The sequence below is a fragment of the Mirounga angustirostris genome, unplaced genomic scaffold, assembly GCF_029215605.1.
Source record: "Mirounga angustirostris isolate CCGP_5_RB_7025 unplaced genomic scaffold, mMirAng1.0.hap1 SCAF_16, whole genome shotgun sequence".
Taxonomy (NCBI): domain Eukaryota; kingdom Metazoa; phylum Chordata; class Mammalia; order Carnivora; family Phocidae; genus Mirounga; species Mirounga angustirostris.
In genome coordinates this window covers 47210476-47228053 of record NW_026991724.1, presented here as the reverse complement: position 1 = coordinate 47228053, position 17578 = coordinate 47210476, and the positions used below count along the sequence as shown (strand labels likewise).

Here is a 17578-nt window from a genome sequence, read left to right as displayed (position 1 = left end):
GCACAGGCTGTGGGCTCCGGACAGGGGTCAACGCGCCGAGGGCTCTGCAAACGCTGTGTCGCCGAGAGAGGAGCGTGTCAGCTGTGCCCGACCCCGACGCCCCACTGCACATCAGACAGACAGACACAAGCCATACAGACAAGTGATTTACTTCTTATTATAACCTGGAGCCCTCTTTGCCCTGGAAAGGGGGGTGGGCCAGGGGGCCGGGCCCAGCATGCACCCCCGTTTCTTCGGGGGCTGATCCCTCCCCCCAACTGGGCTGGGTCCCGGGGCCACAGCATCAGGCCGGCAGGGATGGAGACAGAGGTGGGTAGAGCAGGGGCGAGCCAGTGAGCCACGATGGGGCACACAGAAGCGGGGGGCACGGGGACGGGGGCCGGGACCCAGGATGTCCGGGTCCCCGGGGGGCCTCGCGGGCCTCGGCCCGGCTGCCGGACCAGGGCCTCACAGCAGGCGACAGGCGTTGCCCACGCTGTCGGCTGAGGTGTCAAGGTCATGGCTGTAAGGGGAGTCCCAGTCCCTCAGGAAAACGGCCTCCAGCTGGCTCCTCAGGCCACCCCGCCCATTCTGCGTCACCAGCAGTGAGGTGCCCGCTGTCTCCGTGAAGTAGCTGCCAGACCAGTTGGAGGTTCCTGAGGGGGTGGGGGTCGGGGGGTCAGAGAGTCAGAGCCCAGAGCTGTGCTCGGCTTCTCCTCCTGTCCCCCTGGTGGTGCTCGGGACACTCACCAATGTAAGTGGCCCGTTCGGTCACCATGTACTTATTGTGGTTGACGCGGGCGTATGGGATCCGGGCCTGGCTCTCATCCGCGGGGACCACAAAGAGTTTCTGCGGGGGAGGGGAGAATGGGAAGGGGCGTGAGCTGCAGGGTGGGGGTGGAGAAGCCCCAGGGTCCGGGCTGGGGAGGGGAACCGGGTCTGCGGGACTGGGGACTCAGCTGCTTCCCCTGGACCCACAGGAGCCAGAACGGGGCCCAGCGGAGGGGGTACCAGTAACACCGGCTGAAAGGGGAGACCCAGTTGCCTCACTTGTCATTCCTTCTTGTATGGCTCCTACTCATCCCATAGGTCTCGCCTCAGATGTCTCCTTTTCCAGGAAGTCCTCCTTGACCACTGACCCCCCCACCCCCTCGCAAGCTGGGGCAGAGGCTTCCTCTGGGTCCCCCTATCCTGGCCATGAGGCCTCCTCCATCTGGGCCCTGCCCGCTCTGCCCTTGCCCCACCATCCTGGCCCGACTCAGGGTCTCCCCATCATGGCAGGGCCCTGTCCCTCGGAGTCAGCCCTGTCAAGTGACAGGTGAGCTCCATGAGGACTGTGCCTTCGGCATCGCCCTGCACTGGGGCTGAGCGGCGGGTCTGGGGTGGGTGCTTACCACCTGGATATCGGAGTGGGTGTGGTTGTCACGCAGGGCAGCCAGGGAGAGCAGGAAGGCCCGCATGGACGGCTCAGAGTGTCCCCAGCAGCTGATCAGCAGGCGCACCTTGACGCCCCGCTCATAGGCAGCCCGCCGCAGCCCGTCGTCAATGGCAGGCCAGAACCTTGGGGTTCGGGGACGGGGGTGCACGATTCGGAGGGCGGCTTTACCTATGGCCTGACCCTGAGGTTCGAGGCACCCTTAAACCCCAAGACCGCCCTATCTCTGGCTTCCATTCCTGCCCCCAAACCCCTCATCCTGTCTCTAGCCCATATACCCTGCTCCCTAACTCGGGAAATCCCACGTCCCACACCCCAGGCCTCCGGCCTCCGGTCCCCTGCCCCAGTCCCACCCCCAGGATTCCCATCCTTTTCTCTGTCCCCACTTCCTCTGTCTCGAGTGTTTAGACCCCCTCTCCCTGTCTCCTCTACCTCTCCCTGGGGCTTCCCGCCATCTGTCCCTTTGCCTTGTCCCCTTGCCTGCTTTCTGGCCTCGTCACTCCCTCTCCCACTCATGGTGGGTCCCTGCCCCGAGCCCTGTCCATGAGGCAGCCATACCTGCGCGGGTGGGAGAACTCCATGGTGGGCAGGTAGTTCATGACCGCGACGTAGATGAAACTCCGGGCATTATCCACCACGTTGAGCAGGGCCTTCAGATCCGGGGTGCGGCCACTGGGACACAGTGGTGGGGGTGCACTCTGGGGGGTGAGGGGACAGTCAAGACACGTGCCCTGCCAAGGGTGCCGTCACCACAGACCCCATGTACGGAGAGTCTGTCTCAAGTCAGGTCCTGTGGGTCGTGCTGAATCCTACAGCCTCCAGGAAGGGGAAGGTAATTGCCATGTCCGTTTTATAGGCGAGGAAGCTGAGGCTCAGAGAGGGTGAGTGACTTGCCTAAGGTCACACAGCTGACAAATGGAGCCAGGATTATGCATCCAAGCTGTTTGGTTCCAGAATGTACGCTCTAACACAGGGGTTCTGGACATAAGGGTCCTGGTCCAGCAATGGCAGCATCACCTGGAGCTTGTTAGATTTGCAAATTCTTGGGCTCCATTGCACAGGGCCTACTGAACCAGGTGCCGGGGTAGGGCTCAGGGATCTGGGTTTTAACCAGCTCTCCCCGTGCTTCTGATGCATGCTCAGGTTTAAGCACCTCTCCTGTGATCACCTGTGTCCCCGACTTCCTCACAGCCCACCCGAATGGCACTCCTTCGACACCAGGCCCTTTACCCTCCATCCTCGTGACAGAGGAGCAAACTCAAGCTCTGAAGGGGAAGTGGCCATGGGAAACCCTTAAGCTTCTGTGCGAAACCACTGAAGCGAAGCACCCCAATGAGTCATGCATCCCTGCATCCATGCCTTTCTGGGGCCCTCCACAATGACTCCGGGCTTGGCCAGGTGACTCGCTTTGGGGGGGGACAGAAGGGAACCCAGATTGGCCACCCCTAGCGGGGGCAATATCAAGAGCTACAAACAGCAGCGCCTTGTCTACGGGGCAAGAGAACTTTCCACGGTGATGGAAACGTTCTATAGCTGCACTGTTCAACATGGCAGCCGTTTGCTCCCTGGGCCTACCGAGCACCTGCAATGTGGGTCAGTGCAATTCAGGAACTGAACTTGTAGCGATATTTAATTTTAACTGACTTAAAATGAAAAGAGCCGAATGCAGCTACAGCAGGCAGCGCAGGGCTCCACTAGGGGCTTAGCGTGCATAAACCCCAGCCGGACTCCCCCATTAGCCGTAAAGGTTGCTGATCCTTATAGCCACTGTGGAGAAGAAACCCAAACCTGGGGAGGTTGGGACATAGCCCCAGCCCCAGACCAAGCAGAGTGAGTGGGGGTGAGTGGTCGGACCCTCCCCCGACCCCAACACCGGGCAGGGCTGGACAGAGACTGTGAGTGACCCGGCCCCTCCTCCCTAAGACTCACCGCCAGGTAAGCTAGAGCAGGAGTTCCATTGAGGCAGATCTCCATGGGTGTCTCCTGATTGTAGCGGGTGTCGTAGGGCCGGGGCCAGGTGGCCGGGATGGAGCTGCCCGCCTGGCCCAGGTACCAGTAGGCCTCGAAGATCTTGGTCAGGTCCCGAGCTAGGCAGCTGCAGTTGTACATGACCACTCCCAGCTCCTTGACCTGTGGGAGGGCGGTGCTGAGCCTTGGGGTGGTGGCCTGGCGCCCATGGGTGACACGGACACCCACGGCCCCCCTCCCCGCTTCCTGTCCCTGGCCCCTCAGTCTCCCATCCCCCCACCCCCTGCCACCACCACCGGAACTGAAGTCCCGGGATGGGCGTGAACTTGACTCGAGGCTAAAATCTGGCCAAGTTTTGGTAAAAATCATTTGGTTTTTCCAAAGAGCCAGGTTTCCTGAACCTTTGCGGAAGCTATTGCTTCTACCCTCCACAGAACAAGCTCCTACTCATTCTTAGGTCTCGGCTGACAGCCTCCTCCTCCAGGAAGCCTCTCTTGACTGCCCCGACTGTCTCAGGCATTCCTCTGGGCTTTCATGGTCCCTTGGCTTTTCCTCATTTCTCTCTCTGGTGACACTGCACCGGGAAGACAGGTACTGGGGATGTCTCAGCCATGGCTGTGACTTCAGCATCTCCTCACAAGAGTTGGTAAGATTAGGGGCTTGGGAAGTATTTGTTGAGTCAATAAATGATCACTGCCTAAGCTGTCCCTTCTTTCCTGTCTTGTGCTAAACCTGGCGAATCCTTCAGGTGTCATGTGAATTGTCACCTCCTTTGGAAGACCTTCCCTGATACTCTGGCCTGGGTCCCCCATCCTGACCCTCTGGGCTGCCACTGCCCGGTGACCAGCCTGTCACCGCACCAGACTGGTGGTTCCCAGGGATCCATCGCTTACCACCACGTTCCCAGCAGCACCCAGGACAGGCCTGGGCTTAGAGCAGGCACTCAAAGAACTGAACAATGAAGGGCCAATTGGTGGACAGGGCCTTGAATGCCCTGCAGAGGGGCTGGCAGCTGTCATCAGGGATCAGAGCAAACCCCGGGCTTCCATGAGCAGGGGGGAGGCAGTGAGGGCTGGATTTGGGGGATGCACCCCAAAGAGATGCAAGTCGCCGTATTCCCATAGAAACAGCTGAGTCATCAGGGCACCGAAGCCCACAGCCACCAGGATGAGGACCAGCAGGACCCAACGGGCTTTCTGTGGGTGGGGGGGGAAGGAGGCAGCAATGAGCCAGCCCATGCTGGAGGTAGGAATGAAGCCACTGCAGAGACCAAGACTCTGGGACTGAAGAGGGGTGCAGTTGGAGGCTGGGGGCCCCGGGGGATAGGGAGCCGCCGGGGAGGGCGGGTGGGCAGGGTGCAGGCAGACCTGGGTCAGGGAGCGCCAGTCCATGTTGGCACTGCCGATATAGAAGTGGGTCTGGTCCACCACCCAGAACTTGGTATGCAGGACGCCATGGGTCAGCTTCTGCATATCCACCATGCGCACCTGGGCACCTGTAACAAACAGCTCGTCAGGAGCCGATGCAGGCAGCCCTGGGCCCAGCCCACTCCCAGCCGCCCCCCTAGCTCACCACTCTGCAGCAGCGCCTGCAGGTCAGCCTGTGGCTGGGGCCCATTGGGCTTGCTCACAGTAATGCGGACCTTCACACCTTGAGGTGCCAGGGTCTGCAGCTGCCGGAGGACCTCCTCACCCTGCAGAGAGGGGACAGCCTCTGAGGGGCTGGGCAGGCCAGCTCTCCAACCCCAGGCAGCCCCGCCCCGCAAAAACAGGCTCTTTTCCTATTGGGTCTCAATTTACGATCAGGAGGAAACAGGTTTTCCATTCGCCTGCACACCAAGGGATGGCTTTATAGGCTATTAAAACCTTTCATCTGTTTTAATTACTGGGGCTCTGGGCCCCACCAGGGCCTCCCTGCCACTCCTGTCCTGCCAGGAACCTTCCCAAGATCCTGCCTTGGAAGCATCAATGCCTGGCACTGCAGGGGCCTCCGAGCACCTTGCAGGATGCTGGGGGCCATGGCACAGGCCGGGGGTCCAGGAAGGTATGGCCGAGGCTTGATGAGGCCAATAACGGCCAAGGATTCCCTGTTTCCTACTGTGAGCCGGGCCCCCTAAGCCCCTTCACATCTGAACTCACCGATTTCTCACCACTCTCATGGATGAGGCAGGGCTGAGTATAATCCCCGAGGTGCAGAGGAGAAAACCGGGCACTGGAGAACTCAGGGGTGACATGGGATTTGAACCCACATCACCTGCCGCCTATGGCGGTGCTTTGTGCTTTGAGCCGCTCCAGTGGGAGCCAGCAGGGAGTGGGTGCTCATATCATTTTTAACTTCCGTAACTATTTTTTTTTCAGGCGATGCTCGAGGAGCCCCACAATTTTACTAAATGTTAAGCCCACTTCTGACAAAAAGGCAGCAGGGGGAGGAAAAAAGAAGGGACAAATTCAGTGTGTTTTGCAAGGAAGGGGCTATCCACCCAGGCTATTCCTTTTTCTGCATCTTGAAGTTTTCCGTTTTTTAAGAGCGTGCCTGCACACCGTGACAAGGATATAAGGCGGACACTTCGACAAAGCTGACCATGTCAGATGCTGAGCTGACATCTGCATGGATGGGCCTGTTTTCTTCTCAGAAGGGCGCCTGCTATGTATTGGCCCCATTCCACAGATCAGGAAACTGAGGGCTGAGGTGACCTGCCCAAGGTCACACAGCAGAGCAGCGGCAGGCTGGCTCGAGGCTGGGCTGTTACTCACCCTGCTCCCTCCATTTCTTTGGGTGACAGGGTTTGGGGGCAGCTTGTGGGCGAGCACATCTGTCAGCCTAATCCCCCATAAGCAAACCCACACCCTGACATTCAGAGGCCTCCAGATGACTGTGACAAACGCCCCCAGTCCAGAGGGCCATGTGAAGACAGTGCTTTCAATCACCTGTGTCCCACCTGCTGTGTGACATGTGCCCACCCATCTCCCGGGCTGCAGGGGATCCCCCCTCACCACCCTACCCCCACCCCCCAGGCCCCCACCCCTCCTGCTGACAGCCAGGGCCCAGGTTGCCAGGTACCTGCTGGGCAGAGGGTTCCTGAGTGTGGGTGTCATTGTTGGTGAGGGTCCAGTAGAAGGAGGCGATGTCCAGAGTGCTGTGGGCACCGGCGAGCAGGCCCAGCCAGGCCTGGCTGGTGGAGGGGTTGCCCGTGGAGGCATTGGGGAAGTCCAGACCCTCAGGAATGCTCTCCACCAGCACTGCTCTGGGGGGGCGAGGGGGGTGGTATCAGCCACAGTGGGCCAGAGACAACCGGCTGGAATGTGAGTGCTCACCTGTCTACCCACAGAGGATGGAAGATGATGTATCTGTGTGTGCCCGTATTCACGATTCTCTGTGTGTCTGTTCGTTTGTCTGTCTAGACGTGCAGAAGGAAGACTGTGTATGTAGATTTCTGTGTGTGTGTGCATTTGTGTGTCCACAAATGTCATGGACGATGCTGTGTGTCTCTGTGTGACCATCTGTTGACAGATCTGGACAGAGAATGATGCTGTGGCTGTCATGGGAACAGTGTTGGGGGAAGGGGTTGGGGATGGAGGGAAGACCCTGTGGTGATGCACTTGGGTGGTGGCAGTGGGTGTGGCTCAGGGCTCCTCTCCCCACCCTCTGAGGACCCCCTCCTCCTCCTTAACTTACTCGCAGGGGTCATAGCAGGGGGCTGGGCGCTGGTTGGGCCCAAAGAGATGCAAGTCGCCATATTCCCATAGAAACAGCTGAGTCATCAGGGCACCGAAGCCCACAACCGCCAGGATGAGGACCAGCAGGACCCAACGGGCTTTCTGTGGAGGGGAGGAGGCGGCGATGAGCCAGCCCATGGCGGGCAGCCCAGCCCATGATGGAGACAGGCTGAGGGTGGTTGTGGACTCCTACCTTCTCTGCAGCCTTCCAAGCCTCGATCTCATTCATGGGCAGCTCACTGGCAGGCTCCTCCGCAGGCACCTTCAGCTGGGGGATGGGGATGGTAGAGGGGGTGAAAGGGCAGCTTGGCGGGGGTGTCTACTGGGCGTCCACTGTACCCAGCCCCATCCCACTGGGCCCCAGATCCACCTACCTCCTGGTACATCAGTTTAGGCTTCATCTTGCCAGACAGCCAGGGGATATGCCGAGCTCAGGTGGGGAAGTGGGTGTGTCAGGGTCTCCAAACTGTGGGGAACAAAAGCTGGCACTGTGGGGGTGCTCTGGGCCTTAGGGGAACATCATGGAAAGCAGATTAGTCTTGGGCTCACGGGATCCATTGGGTCTCCTTGTCCCCAATCACGGGGGCCACTGGCATGGGGCCAGTCACCCCAAAAGGAGGAAGCTGACCGCTGGTCAGCAGGGATTTCGAAATCCCTTAAGGTCTAACGTCTAGCTTTCTTCCCATCAGTCTATAATGCCCACCCTGCCGCCCTGAGCGCCCACTCTGCACCCCCCCCCCCCCGAGCGCCCACACTGCTCCTCATTAATGCTCACGCTGCTCCCCATTAGCGTCTTCCCTTCTCCGAGCTCTAATTTAGACATTCCCCAAAAGACAACTCTGGATGGGGTCAGCAGAGCCCCAAATCTTTGCCTGGCTTTTCGCAAGCCGGAGACCACCCAGGGAGCATTTTCCAGGTGGCTCTTCTGCCATCACCCTCAGGTACCCACCAGACAGCTCAAGCTGGGAGCGCGGGACTATCGGGGCCTCACCGCCAGTCCCTAGCCCATCCCCCTAGCCATCCTCCTCCACCTTACCCCGGGGGGGACTCGGCCTTACTCCGCAGGCGGCAGCTGCTACCTCCGCGGGGCCCCAGCTACTGCCCCAACAGGCTGAGCAGGGGCGGGAGCGAGGAGGGGGCGGGACCAGGCTGGGCTCCGCCCACTGCAGCGGGGAGTCTGCGCAGTGCGCAGGCCGCCCCGGCTCACCGCAAGGAGAAGGGGGGCCGGGGTCCCCCAGTTACGGTCCCGCCAACCTAGCGGGGGTGGATAGAGTACATGGCTGGGGGATGGGCTTTGCCACCCCCCCAACCCCCCAGAGCTGCAGTGTGGGATAGGAAGGCCGCGGGTAAAGAGAAAGAGGAACCCCACATCTTTCTTGTCTACAAACCTTGAGAATTTTTGTACCATGGGCATGTATTACCTAGTCAAAAATAAATAAACAAAATTAATTGTTAAAAAACGTATAAAATAAATGTCAACTCTACTCAAAAAAATTTTTTTTAAAAAAGCCTTATAAAATAAAACGGAGAGATCAAGGTTGAATGATATGATTTCTAGGTGTAGCGAATAAAATCAGAAGACAACCCAAGCTACGGGGTGGGGGGGGGGGGGAAGAGCGGGGTGGCGGAAGGAGACGGTGGGTTTTCTGCTGGAGTCTGTTTGGATAACAGTATTTGATTTCTTTAAAAAAGCCAATTGATATTTTGATAGGGATTTTTAAAAATTTGGTTTCTCAAGTCCAGGCTCTGGCTGGAAGGATAAACAAGATTTCCCATTTCCCATCTCGTATCTCCCAAGTAGGATTTAAGACCACCGCTGGAGAAACGAATTGAAGAACCCTTCTCCGCCCACCTCTCCCGGTGAAAAAGGGGCAGGACGCTCTCCCCTGCATCCACGCAGGAAGTCAACGGTTAATTGCAGAAAAGGCTTATCACGGAGAGAAGCAACAGCGTCAGAAGTGGTTGCCTCGAGAGTGGGATTTGGGGTGGGTGAGGACTGCTTTTTTTGCACGCCTATTTTTTTATAAAAATTGTGCAATATAAGCGACTTACAGAAAAGTAGAGGAAAAAAACCATCTCTGCAGGTTAAGGAATAATTATTAAGCCAACACAGGTGTTGCTGCGTCCCACGGGCATGCGCAGCATTACTGTGATTTTTAAAAAAGAAGGGAGAAAAAAAGAAAATTCCAAGAGGGAGCTGGGTTCTCCCCTCACCGGAAGATCCAGCCTAGATCTGAAAGGATAATTTGGAAACCCCTTCCCCCGCAAGGTCCGATCCCAGATTGGCAAGGGCAGAGCAGAGCTAGATTCCCTCCTCTTATTGTAGAGGGACAAACGAGGATGGGCCAAATGGATCCAGCAAGAAATGGCAACAGATCAAGGTTATTTGATATTCCAGAGGTCATCAGGAAAAGCAGAAGATAACAGTCTTAGAGGTGGCTGACCGCAGGGTTGCCAGGTGGGGGAGGGGAGGCATGGGGCAGGAAACATTTGCCTTTCATTGACCTGCGAACACCTTGGTGAGAAATGTTTTAAGAATATGGGGTTGGGGGGCGCCTGGCTGGATCAGTCGGTAGAGCATGCGACTCTTGGTCTCCCGGGTCGTGGGTCTGATCCCCACTAGAGATTACTTAAAAACAAACAAAAACCTGGGGTTGGAACTGCAGGTGATGTAAAATTAGGGAAGATAAAATGAGCAAAAACAAAACTGAGGGAGAGGTAGGGCACGGATGCCCACGAATACACCACAAATAGGAAGAAGATAGAGGGAGTTCATTCAAATTGTTAGCGACCTTTTGGCTTCCAACTTGTATGGCGATTACAGGTCTAATAACAATAGGTTTAATTTTAACTTATGTTATTTTTTTTTTTATCAAAATACCCCTAAGGTGTTTAAAAAGAAAACCAGTGCTGGATAAGTGGTTTAGACTGGACTAGCTTGCAAGGCAGTCAATACCTTGGATTCCAGAGCCAGATGCCTGATTTGAATATGAGCCTCAGCCCTTATATGACCGTTTGACCTTGAGAAATGACAACGATTCTGTGCCTTAGTTTTCCTGTCTGTAAGATGGGCATGGTGACAATAGTACCATGTTAATTTTACACATACTTAGTATCTGTGTACCAGGTATTGTTTTAGGCACTGCAAATACTGCTGTGAATAAAACAGACACCAGGGAAGACAAAAAAGGAGATAGTAAGTAAACTATATGTTAGAGGGTAATAAATGCCATAGAGAAGCAGGGCAGGGGAAGGGGTGGGGTTGGGATTGTTTGCAATTTTAAATAAGGTCTAGGGGCGCTTGGGTGGCTCAGTTGGTTAAGAGTCTGCCTTAGGCTCAGGTCATGATCCCAGGGTCCTGGGATCCAGCCCCATGTCAGGCTCCCTGCTCAGCGGGGAGTCTACTTCTCCCTCTCCCTCTGCTCCCCGCACCCCCGCTTGTGTTCTCTCTCAAATGAGTAAATTTAAAAAAATCTTTAATAAAAAATAATTAAGGAGGTCTGGGAGAGCCTCCCTGAGAAGGGGATACCTGAGAAAAAAACTTCAAGGACGGGGGAGGGAGCTACATGGACTTCTTAGGGAGTGTTTCTAGCAGACCGAACAGCCAGCGCAAAGGCCCTGAGGCTGGAATGTGCCTGATTTGGGTAGGGAAGAGTAAGGAGGCCAGTGTGTCTGTAGTGGGGTAGGCAGTGGGGAAGAGAGAGAGATGAGTCAGAGAGGTGACAGGACCAGATTGTGCAGGGCTGCCTGGACTGTGGTGAGGAGGACAGGGCCATGGGCATGTTCTGAGCAGAGGAGAGACATGATCTGCCTGCCTTGGGTGTTGCAGTCAGTTGAATGGTGGCCTCCAAAAAGATACGTCCAACATGGCCATAATCTCCGGAACTTGTGAACGTGACCTTAATTGGAAAAAGGGTCTTTGTAGATGTAATTAAATTAAGGGTTTTGAGATGGTATCATCCTGGATTATCTGGGTGGGCACAAAATCCAATGACAAGTGTCTCTAAGAGACAGAAGAGAAGATACAGAGAAGACCACGTGACCAGGGAGGCGGGGATTCCCCAGAGCCTCAGGAAGGGGCATGGCCCTGCGAACACCTTGATTTTGGACATCTGGCCTCCAGAACGGGGAGAATAATTTTCGGTTGTCTTAAGCCACCCTGTTCATGGTGATTTGTTATAGCAGCCAAAGGGAACTAATATAGGTATTTGCAGACTCCCTCTGGCTGCGTGTGTATGTGTGTGTGTGTGTGTGCACGCGCGAGACAGGCAAGGGTTTTGGTCTGAGGAAGGACAGAAGCCCCAATAGCTGAGCTGCGGAAGTCTGAGGAGGAGCAAATTTGGGAGAAGGCTGAAGGAAATTAAATGAATGAATGAATGAATGAATAAACTGTGTGTGTATTTTGAACATATAAAATTTGAGAATTGAACTAAAGGAATTAATATCAAGTATATAGAATGGACACGCAAGAGGTTCTCAATAAATGTGATTGTGTCTAGGATTCTGACAGCCAAAAAAAAAAAAAAGAAAAAAGAAAAAGGCTCCCTTTCCCCCCTTCCCCAGCCACCCCCAAGGCAAGATGCTTGCTTTCCATTGTAGGCCTTTACTTTTTTTTTTTTTTTTTAATGCACATAGGACTTCTTTGGAAATGAAATTATGAGGCCCCGGCTCCTAGCTGGGGTGGCCCTTCCTCCACATCAGTCTCCAGAAAAAGACTATGGCCTCAGTTGGAGAAGTATCCAGCATCCCCGTCCCCAGGTCCCTGGGGGGCGCAGGGCAGGGTGAAATTGAAGATGGGCATGGGCAGCTGGACTGACAGAGCCAGGATAACAGGTGTTGGCATTTCCCTCAGCTCAGCTCCTGCGTTCCCAGTAGCCTAGAACCCCCATGGAGCTCCAGGGCAATGCCCAGGCTGGTCCTTATGCTCTGCTTCTTTGGTCATGGGATGCATCTCTGCCAGCAAGTGTGCCCCTCCCAGCCTGGAGGATATCCCCGGCCCCTTGGCTTATGCCCTGCCTGCCTTGGGGTGTGATACCACAGCCCACAGAAAAGGAGGAAGCAAAACCCACTGGGTTTCTGAGACACGTGCTGGGTCACAGTTTCCTGAACACCCCACCCTTGGGTGGGGGGCGGGAGATTTGATCCTTCCTTCATAGCCGGGCTTTAGATTGCAGAACCCAGGATTCAAATCCCACCTGTCACTCTTACTGAGTGACCTCAGGCATGGGGCTTTCTCTTAGCCCTGCTGGCCTATCTACAGAATGGGGATCATCTCATACTCAGCTGGGGGGAGGGCGGAGGCTGGGGGATCTCTGAATGGTTTAAGGGGGTAGATCTCGGGAGTCCCACCACCTTGGGTTCAGATCTCAGCCATGTGTTAGAGAGGCTCCCTTCTCTGAGCCTTACTTTCATCCTCAGACCAATGGGAGGATGAACATATCAACCTTATATTTGCTAGGAAGAGTCAATGAAGCCATCATGGCAGACAGGCAGACTAGCAAAGCCCCAAAACAATCTTGCTGGTGAGATCTGTGTGTCCCTTACTTATGTGTCCCTTAAAAAGCTAAGTTTGTGTTTGGTTTCTTTCTCTACTCCTGGGTGCCCAGCACATCATAACCACTCCATAAATGTTTGTTGAAAACAGAAGAAATGGAGCAGTAGAATGGGAATCTTGGAGAAAAGACCTTCATAGAGGTCTCTCTAGACCTAGTGACATTTGTTTTATACACAATGATAACCGGCATGTGCTCTAAGCCCAGAGCAGATGGGTAAGTGCATATTATGGCCTTTCGGCCTGAGAGTAAAGTTCAAGGTCAATTTAAGGTTGATTCAAGCCATCCGAGAGAGCTGCAGAACTACCACAGTCTGTACCAGACTATACCACAGGAAACACTTATGAACCTAGGGACCTTTCATATGGTTCAAAACAGAAATGTGTTTAAAAGGAGCTGATTTTCACTTGATTGTGCAGACCCTTTTGGACTGAACAATCAGTTGTCTGAGCTCAAGTCTACAGAAAACAGAACAGAGCACTGGTTTTGTAAACTTTCTTTGTTGGTTTGGTTTTTAGCAGTAGAAACTTTATTTCAAAGGACCCCTAGAAGGTGCCCTTCCTAGGGAGAGAAGATGCTGGGTCTGAAAAACAATTAAATAGATCAAAACAACAACAACAACAAAACCACATCATGATTGGTGAATATTTCTGAGTTGGAACTCAAAAATCTAAGCTGTTTCATCCCTACTCAAAACCCCTCTGTGGCTCCCCACTGCCCTCAGGGCAAAGGGCAAACTTCTTACCATGTCCTCTAGGGCCCAAAGCTCTCTCCAGCTCTCATCTCTTCCCTGAACTTCAACTTTGGAAGTCCCATGGCCTTCTAGATGCTTCTCCCCAGGGGTTCCCAACTGTCTCACATCTACCATGTCCCCAACTGTCCTTAAAATCTCTCCCAAACCTGTTCCTCTCCTTGGTCCCTCCTTCAAGGACAGCTATCTTTTTTTTTTTTTTTTTTTTTTAAGGACAGCTGTCTTATCCATCCCACAGGTCTCAGTCTGTGTGTCACCTCTTCCAGAAAGCCCTCCCTGATTGCCCTGAAGCCCTAGGCCTCATCCTGGACCCTCCACAACTTGTCCACTTGACCTCCTAAGGGTCTCTCCCACACACCCCTTTTTTTTCTCCCTTCCACAGCCTCAACTTGCCTTCTCCCACCTGGGTCCCCACTCCTGCCACCTCCCTTGGCTCCCAACCTCCACCCAACCCTTCTAGTCCCCCCTCCATCTGAGTCAAACTCAACCCTCTCCTGCTCAAAAACCTCTCTATGTCCCCCACCAGCCCCTGGTGTCTTCAGGACAAAGTCTCAGATCCTCAGTGTGGTTCCTAGAGCTCTGAATGATCTCCCCTTAATAACCTCTTCGGCTTACTGTCTCACCATCCTTTAGATCGCATCCATATTTAATATCTTTCGGTTCCTTGAACTGAAACCACACTTTTACCACCAAACACTCCCACAGATGCTGCCCTTGCCCAGCACACCTTTCTCTTCTCTTCATGTCGCTCATTCCTATCAGCTCCTGTGCCCCCTCCCCCAGGAAGCCCTTCCTGACTCCTGGGCTGGCCCAGAATCCCTGCTTTGGGTTCCAACAGTCCCTGGGCTTCTCCATCCCAGCCCTGACCCTTCTGCCTATGCTTCCCCAATCCCAGCCCTCTGGGCTGGCCCTGCCTGGTGATGAGGCTGTCTGTCCCACGGGACTGTGAAACCCATGAGGGCAGCGTGGGGCTGTCTCAGTCACTGCTATGTGCCCAGTACCACCCAGTATAGGGATGGTACATGGCGGGTGCTCAATTCATTCATCTGTTCATTTGACTAGTATTTGTTCAGTGACTACTTGCTGGTAAGGCCTGTGTAGACACTGGGAATACAGCACAAAACAGAAAAAACCAAAAATCCTAGTAAAGATGACATTCTCTTGTGGGTGACAATAGAGGAGTGAAACATAGAGTATGAGCTTTGGGGAAAAATAAAGTAGGGGAGGGGCAGAGCAGCATCACAATGGAAAATGGTTGATGTCTCAGCTCAAAAATACCACCACGCCCCCGCACATCTGGGGGCGAAGCATTGTTAGCCCCGTTTTTCAGATGAGGCAGGAGGGGTCAGGGAAATCTCTGCTCAGGTTGTACGGCGTCAGTTCGTCGGTATGGAATTCGAACCCAGAGCTCAGTTCTGTTCCGGGACACTATGATGTGGAACCAACTCATGAACATAAAATAAGGCAGAATGTCTTTTCCTTGTCCTGCCCCCTCCCCGGAAGAGGGCAGAGCTCCTTGTTTACTTAGCCAACAGCTGCTGGAAGCACTTTATGTATTTAATTTCTCACACTGGTCCTTTTCTTAGCCCCATATAACAGATAAGAAAACTAAAGACCCAGAGGGCAGCACGGGGCTGTCTCAGTCAAGTCATGGGCACAAAAGGACACAGCTAGGAAATGGTGGAGCCAGGATCTGATCCCGAGCTGCCTCGGGGTCCCGGGTGTAGACAGCTGCCTGTCGTGTTATTTATCATCTGTAGATCTGTGGCTGCCCACTACCGCCCACCTCCCCCCCGCCCTGCCCCCAATAGCACCTGAACCCAGAGGTGGCATTGGCTTCTCAAAAACTCTCCCAGCATCTCCTCCTCCTCTCCCTCCCAGTCTTTGAGAGGGACGTCGGAAGCTTTCTCCAAATATAAAGGATATGTGAGTGCAGCTTTAAGAAGACAACTCTGGCTCTCCTTCCAACCAGGCTGCTCTTGCCAATCCATCCTTGGCAGAAGTTCTGGAGCTGCGGCTACTGTCTCCTATCATATCAGATTAAGTCTCTCTTCTCCTCCAAATCCTCCCGTGGCTCCCGCCTCACTCATGGTAAAGCCCAAGTCTTCTCCATGGCCCATGAGTTCAGACGATCTGCCTCCTCCCTCCTCTGACCCCACCCCCACCCCCTCCTCCCTCATTGGCTTACTTGCTATTCCTGAAATATTCAATGCATGCCCCGACCTCAGGGCCCTTGCATTTGCTGTTCTCTCTGCCTAGAATGCCCTTCCCCATAGAGCCACGTCACTCTCTCCCCTCCTTCAGGTCTTTGTTCAAATGCACCATCTCAGAAAACCTTCCCTGATCACCTTATTTAAAACTGTAACCTTTACCATGTATTCCCACCCCTCTTCTGACACATCATTGAATCTACTTACCTGTTCGCTTGTTGTCTCTTACCCCTGCTAGAATGTAAACTCCATGAAGCCAGGGATCTCTGTTTTGTTCATTGCTGTGTCCCCCAAGCCTAGCACAGTGTTGGGCATGTAGAACATGCTTAGTAAATATTTGTTGAATGAGTGACTGTTTTTATTCCCATATTGCAGATGCAGCAACTGAGGCACAGGGACGTGAAGCCACCTCTCAAGGCCATGCAACTATTTAAGTACTAAGTGCTAGAACCAAGATTGGAACCAGGGTTCCAGCTCCCAGGCACACATTGCTAACCACTGTCCCACACTGCCTCTCTAAGGTAAGCTGAGTGAATAAGATACTTACCTCTCTACCCAAGCATTCAGGGTTGCTGAGGTTTGACTGAGGTGTGCTGGGACCTGCCTCATCTCTCTGTACCCCCGATTCTAGAAGTCAAGGGAATCTGGATCTAAGCTAGCTAGTCCCCCCCACCCCCCCCACTACTCCTGGACTCCCGCTATAGCATCAGCTCAATGCTCCCATTTTGGGGGTGGGGGAACCACTCAATCCATCAAGGTAGAGATAGGGATTAAGTATTTACCCGAGCAAGGTTTGTGATGGCCGATGGGCCACCCCCTCAGGTGGGGTGACGTGGCAGAGATGAAAACATGGGAGACTGTGACGTGGGGTGGCGTGGGGTGGTTGCCGTGGCAGAGGGTATCATGATACAGGGAGTGTACCTGCGCCATGGGAATGAAGAGGGCAGCTGAGGGGAAGAGGGGGGGTAGTGACAATGAAGAGGTGATGAAGGTGACTGCAGACTGCATGAGCGTGAGGGTGACATGGTTAATAACATTATTAGCCCAAATCGCCACATCAAGCTGCACACATCACAAGAATAAACTCGCAGAATCCTCACAATCATCCTTGACATAGGTGTCCCTGTGTGTGGTTTACAGCTGAGGAAGCTGAGATTGCAAAGGTGTAATCAGGTGGTCAAGGTTACCCAGAGGTTTCATGGTAGAGCTGGGAGTCTGGTATACCCCAGGAAACGGGCTCTAGTAGCCCATACGGTGGTGAGTATGTGAGAGGTGACACGGGAAAATGAAGGAGACATGGACGGAAAAAAAACAACTGGAAGGCAGAGTGGCTCCTTATGGGGAAAACTAGGAGCATATAAGGCATGGACGGTGACTGTCAGGAGCAAAGGTGACACGGCAGGAACGGAGACATAGGACTTCATAAAGGAAAAATAGCAACAAAAGAGGGGCGCAGGCGACATAAGGCGATGGCGGCGTAATGCGGAAAGGCTGCAATGTAGGGTGGCAACGGGGGCTTAGAACGCAAGCGAATTAAAGGGGTTGACAGCGACATAGGTAGGGTGATGGCGACAGAAGTGGAGTGGTGACCATTCAACCGGGATGCGACATAAATAAGGGGAGGGATGGCTACATAAAGGGACATTGGATGACATAAAGGGAGAAATGCATTACAGAGGGAAGGACAACACGAAAAGGGCAGCAGCGGCGCCGCGCCCCAGATCGCACAGTACCTGCACTCCACGTCTCCCACTCCCGGACCCAGCCCGGCACGCACCTTCCAGGCTGGAGCCCCGCCCGGCCACCCCCGCCGCACGCAGGCGCACTCCGGCAGGACTGCGGGACGACGGGGGCTAGGCATTTGCCTTTCTCATTGGCCGCGCTCCTCGCTAGCGCTGGGCGGAGGGAAGCGCCTGGAAGACAGAGGGAGGTCACGTGACAGTTGCGGCCGCACTCTCGCTGGTGGC

General features: G+C 54.4%; 1 protein-coding gene across 7 annotated transcripts; it reads right to left on the bottom strand.

Moving 5' to 3' along the window:
• Positions 1-133: 133 nt before the first annotated feature.
• PLD3 (phospholipase D family member 3) lies at positions 134-17498 on the bottom strand. Of its 7 annotated transcripts, XM_064581585.1 has the most exons (14): positions 17345-17429; positions 15819-15907; positions 8487-8519; positions 7473-7564; positions 7292-7366; positions 7058-7200; positions 6443-6626; positions 4955-5075; positions 4750-4877; positions 3344-3544; positions 1973-2112; positions 1374-1539; positions 730-829; positions 134-635 (listed from the first exon to the last, which is right to left on the bottom strand). In XM_064581585.1, exons 4-14 carry the CDS (start codon positions 7497-7499, stop codon positions 448-450), a joined length of 1473 nt encoding a protein of 490 aa, XP_064437655.1. In that variant the 5' UTR covers positions 7500-7564; positions 8487-8519; positions 15819-15907; positions 17345-17429; the 3' UTR covers positions 134-447. The 7 variants fall into 7 exon arrangements, with proteins under 7 accessions (XP_064437655.1, XP_045747500.1, XP_045747497.1 ...); XM_045891544.3 differs by lacking the exon at positions 15819-15907 and having other exon boundaries at positions 7473-7605; positions 17345-17486; XM_045891541.3 differs by lacking the exon at positions 15819-15907 and having other exon boundaries at positions 17345-17486.
• Positions 17499-17578: the final 80 nt, after the last annotated feature.

What these genes read in the sequence shown, in the direction of transcription:
- PLD3 (XM_045891543.3), bottom strand. Translation starts at nt 7,499, where the DNA reads ATGAAGCCTAAACTGATGTACCAGGAG. An exon ending in CTAAACTGATGTACCAGGAG is followed by an intron (nt 7,367 to 7,472) that starts GTAGGTGGATCT and finishes CCCATCCCCCAG; the next exon opens with CTGAAGGTGCCTGCGGAGGA. An exon ending in AGGAACCCTCTGCCCAGCAG is followed by an intron (nt 5,076 to 6,442) that starts GTACCTGGCAAC and finishes CCCTCTCTGCAG; the next exon opens with GGTGAGGAGGTCCTCCGGCA.